Genomic DNA, 3,769 nt, shown 5'->3' with positions numbered 1-3,769 from the left:
GCAAATGAAAACTAGTTAAATAATTTAGTTACTTGAATTTTAAATACTTACTAGGCAAAAATGTCTATAGATTCACTGTTACTCTCTGTAACACCAATACAATTTTAGATTCTATTTTTAAAGTGAGACAACCATTTAGATTTACATTAGTAATAAAATACCTAGATTCAGATTGATCTATTTAGGTAACTCTTCTGTATTCAATTTTTCACAGCAGCAGAGATGGAAAATGTAAGCAGTATCATCAAGGAGACACATAGCTATAGATCAGACTTTTTTCCTCTTTGTCTTCTCTTTTCATCTTATCTCTCTGAGTAAGTCTTCCATTCCAGATTATAAATTACATCTCTTCTTTTAAATGTTATTTCCAGAAATAGACTTCCTCCGCCTCCCTTTCTCCTTTGGATGCTGTTCATTATTTTAATTTAAAGTTAAAGGGATTAAATCAACTATAATACACAAGTATTGCTGAATACTCTCATCGTGCTACAATTTAAGAATCTAGTGATACACTTGAAGTATGAACAAAGCAGCTATTTTCCATTTACTCTATGTACCTATCCTTCTCTGAGTATTAGTGAGGTTTATGTTTTAATTTTTGAAAATAAATTTCTAGGACATATACACTCCCAACTTCATCTTCCCTGAAATCAAAATGTATCCTAGAAATTCAAAAATAACAGAGCCCCTTAAAGTTAGTGGTATTGAGTTAAGAAAATATGTAGATACGGGAGAAAAATAGGGAGCTCCAGTGGCCTAGTGGTAAAGAGCTGTGTTGCAAAACCAAAAGCATGTGGTTTATATTTACCACCAGTTCTGTAGGAGAAAAATGGGTGATGCCTTTGGAAAGTCATTGGAGGGTAAGTTAAAAGTCGTTTCTGAATTGACAACACATAACAGCAAGAAAGGTAAATAGAGTGCTGTGTCAAAATATTACATTTACATAAGACATTAAACACAATGCCTTATGTGGGACAGAGAGGAAAAAGAACAAGGTTAGTTGCGGCAGTAAGAAAGCATCATCCAAATGACTTGAGTTTTCATTTTCACTTATTATAACCCTGAGAAATGGAGGTTGTTTATGTAAGTGAAAGAGAGGATTCAAGAACAAGTGGACAAATAAATTGAATATCTGTTTATTAAAATAGGTGGTGGGAAAGACCATATGGAATGAATGGAGGATGAGTATATTGAGTGTATCACATTTGATGTTATGGAGCAAAATATACACGACTGAGTGATTAAAAAAACCCAACATGATTAGTAAACTTTCACCCATATTTCTGTATAAAAATTTTTTTTGTGGAATCTTATATCCTTTTTTGTTATCTTTATGATTGTTGTTGTTGTTGTTGCATGCTGTTGAGTTGGAACCGACTGGTGGGTTTTCAGAGGCACTTAATCACATGAGTGGAGATTACCCATCCTTCTCCAGCAGAGCAGCTGGGGGATTGCAACTGTGTGCCTCTGGGATTGCAGTGCAGTTTATTGCTACTAGGCCATCAGTACTTGCCTTTATTTTTATAGAGAAGAGGAATTACTTTCTAGGATGGAGACCACATTCCTAAAACAGATAATATAAAGAAGTGCATGGAGGATCTTAAAAGAACAATAATAAATATTATATACAAAAGCTTAAAAAATTAAATTATTAAAATTTTTATAAATCATTTTAGGGGTTAAGTTTATATTCAGTAGTGTTTTGCACTCCAACATTTTCATAGACTGTGGTTGATAAGTAAAGATTACTCTGGAAAAAACAGTGTAAGTATGTTAATTCAGTCTGGGGTATTATTCCAACAAAGAAAATGACAAAATTAATATTCATATTTCTCTTTTTATTATGAATATTGTATCAGTTACTTCAGAGTAGATTATCATTGTCAATGCTTTCAATAAGGGAAACACTTTGGAATGCATTCCACGGGAATTAAAAATCTTCCATTCACTTACTTGAACTCCAAAAGGTTCATTTCTTCGTGATAATTCCCTTGGATCATCTTTAAATTTGAGCTTTGCTGAGAACTGGAAGTCTCTATCTTTCCTAAGAGCTGCATTACCTGATGAGAGTACAAGAGGTAGCTTTTTTGGTGAACAATACCACCAGCACTTATGTTAACTATGCTCAATGCCTAAGGGAGCCAGGAAATGATGGGAAACTATGGTAAGTTAGCATTTGATAATGCTGCTCTTCTGATGAGTATGATTCAATATTTATATATCTATCCCTGTGGAAACAAGAGTAGGAAATGTTCTATTCTGTTGTTTATAATTCTCCTTTTGATAATTGACTGCCTAGTGAGTGAACGAAACATACTATTGGCATAAGTTTGTTTATTAATTTGTTAATTTGATTATTTATTTACCTTCTTTCTCCCCATGCATACTGTAAGCGCTCTAGTTCACCTCTCTATCTTAAGAGTATATTAAGTGATCCATGGTAAACACTCAACAAATATTTATAGACAAAGAACCCTTAAATGTACATTAAACTCTGAGGAAAACACATATGCTTGACCTAAAACTAAGTGTCAAAGATTTCCAGGCCAGATTTAGAAAGAAGCATGAGTGAATCCCAAATAAATTGTTTTAGAGCAGGATCCTTTTAGCGATAGTTATTTTTTTAAAAAACAGATTCCTAAGACACATCTACACTCCCCACTTAACATTCCTGCAGTCAAGATCCTAGTTCTAGAAACTAGGATTGGAGTGCCTTCCACATAGCCAAAAATGTTGAGGAATTTCTGTTAGAAAAAAATATGGAGGCAGAATGACAACACTGAAACTAGAAATCAGTGAGAAAAAGTGTAATGAAACAAAAATAAAAACAAAACAATAATTAAAAGCCATTTAAGTTTAGTGATGTAGTGACCAAGTAAATGTATCTCTCAGATCATGTGCTGTAGGAACAAGGGCCTTGACTCCAGTGCTCGAAATGTATCATCATCTCTTGCCCATGTTTTTCTTTCCATAGGCTGCTCCCAGACATGATCTGAGCAGTAGTCCTCTGATAGATTGAGGACTTGATGTATGTTTTAAGATTGCCCTGTAATCTCAGATCTTTCTTTTCTCTCTCTTTTTTAAAAAAATAACACAAACATTAGTTCTATATTGTAGCTTGAAGGCTCTTTCCATTTCTTTCAGTTCTCCCTCAATTTTCCCCATCACAGGATCCAGTTCTGTTTTGCATTTGTGTCTCAAAAGACTGAGATTAGCATAGGTGTCAAAATTAAATTAACATTGTAATTACAATTTACTTAGAAAATAAATGAAAATGAGAATATTATATATCAAAAGAACAGTCACATTTATAATCAAAAGTATATTTAAAGCATTTAATGTTTTCATAATTATACAGTAAAGAAGGAAGCTATGCAAACAAATCACTCATTTCACAAAGTTAAAGAGTATTGAAATTGTTGGGGTTAAGTGCTTTGGAATGAAATGAAACTCATTGTGAACCAAAGTACATCTTTGCTCAATCTTGTGCCATCATGACCTTGTCGACTGTGCTTAAACCCACTGTTGCACTCACTGCGCCAATCCATGTCATTGAGGGTCTGCCTCTCCCCTGCTGACTTTCTACATTCCCAAGCATGTACTTTTCCAAGGTCTGGCCCTACCTTTTAATTTCTCAAAGTACATGAGACTTTCATTGCCTCTAAGGAGTACACTGGATGCATTGCCTCCAAGACAAATGAGTCTGTTCTTTTGGAAGTTCATGATATATTTCATTCTCTCTCTCTCTCTCTCTCTCTCTCTCTCTCTC

General features: G+C 34.0%; 1 protein-coding gene across 1 annotated transcript in view; it reads right to left on the bottom strand.

Annotated features, from left to right (window-relative positions):
• Nucleotides 1–3,769, bottom strand: part of FAM81B (family with sequence similarity 81, member B) — a 104,170-nt gene that overhangs the window by 29,463 nt on the left and 70,938 nt on the right. Inside the window, exon 7 of the mRNA XM_006885391.1 lies at nt 1,954–2,060. Coding sequence (XP_006885453.1) covers nt 1,954–2,060 — 107 coding nt within the window. The remainder of the gene's footprint in view (nt 1–1,953; nt 2,061–3,769) is intronic.

The sequence above is a fragment of the Elephantulus edwardii genome, unplaced genomic scaffold (assembly GCF_000299155.1).
Source record: "Elephantulus edwardii isolate Elephantulus edwardi_28Jun2011 unplaced genomic scaffold, EleEdw1.0 scaffold00043, whole genome shotgun sequence".
Classification (NCBI taxonomy): Eukaryota; Metazoa; Chordata; class Mammalia; order Macroscelidea; family Macroscelididae; genus Elephantulus; species Elephantulus edwardii.
The sequence above is the reverse complement of the archived record's forward strand: the minus strand, read 5'-3'. Positions and strand labels throughout refer to the sequence as shown.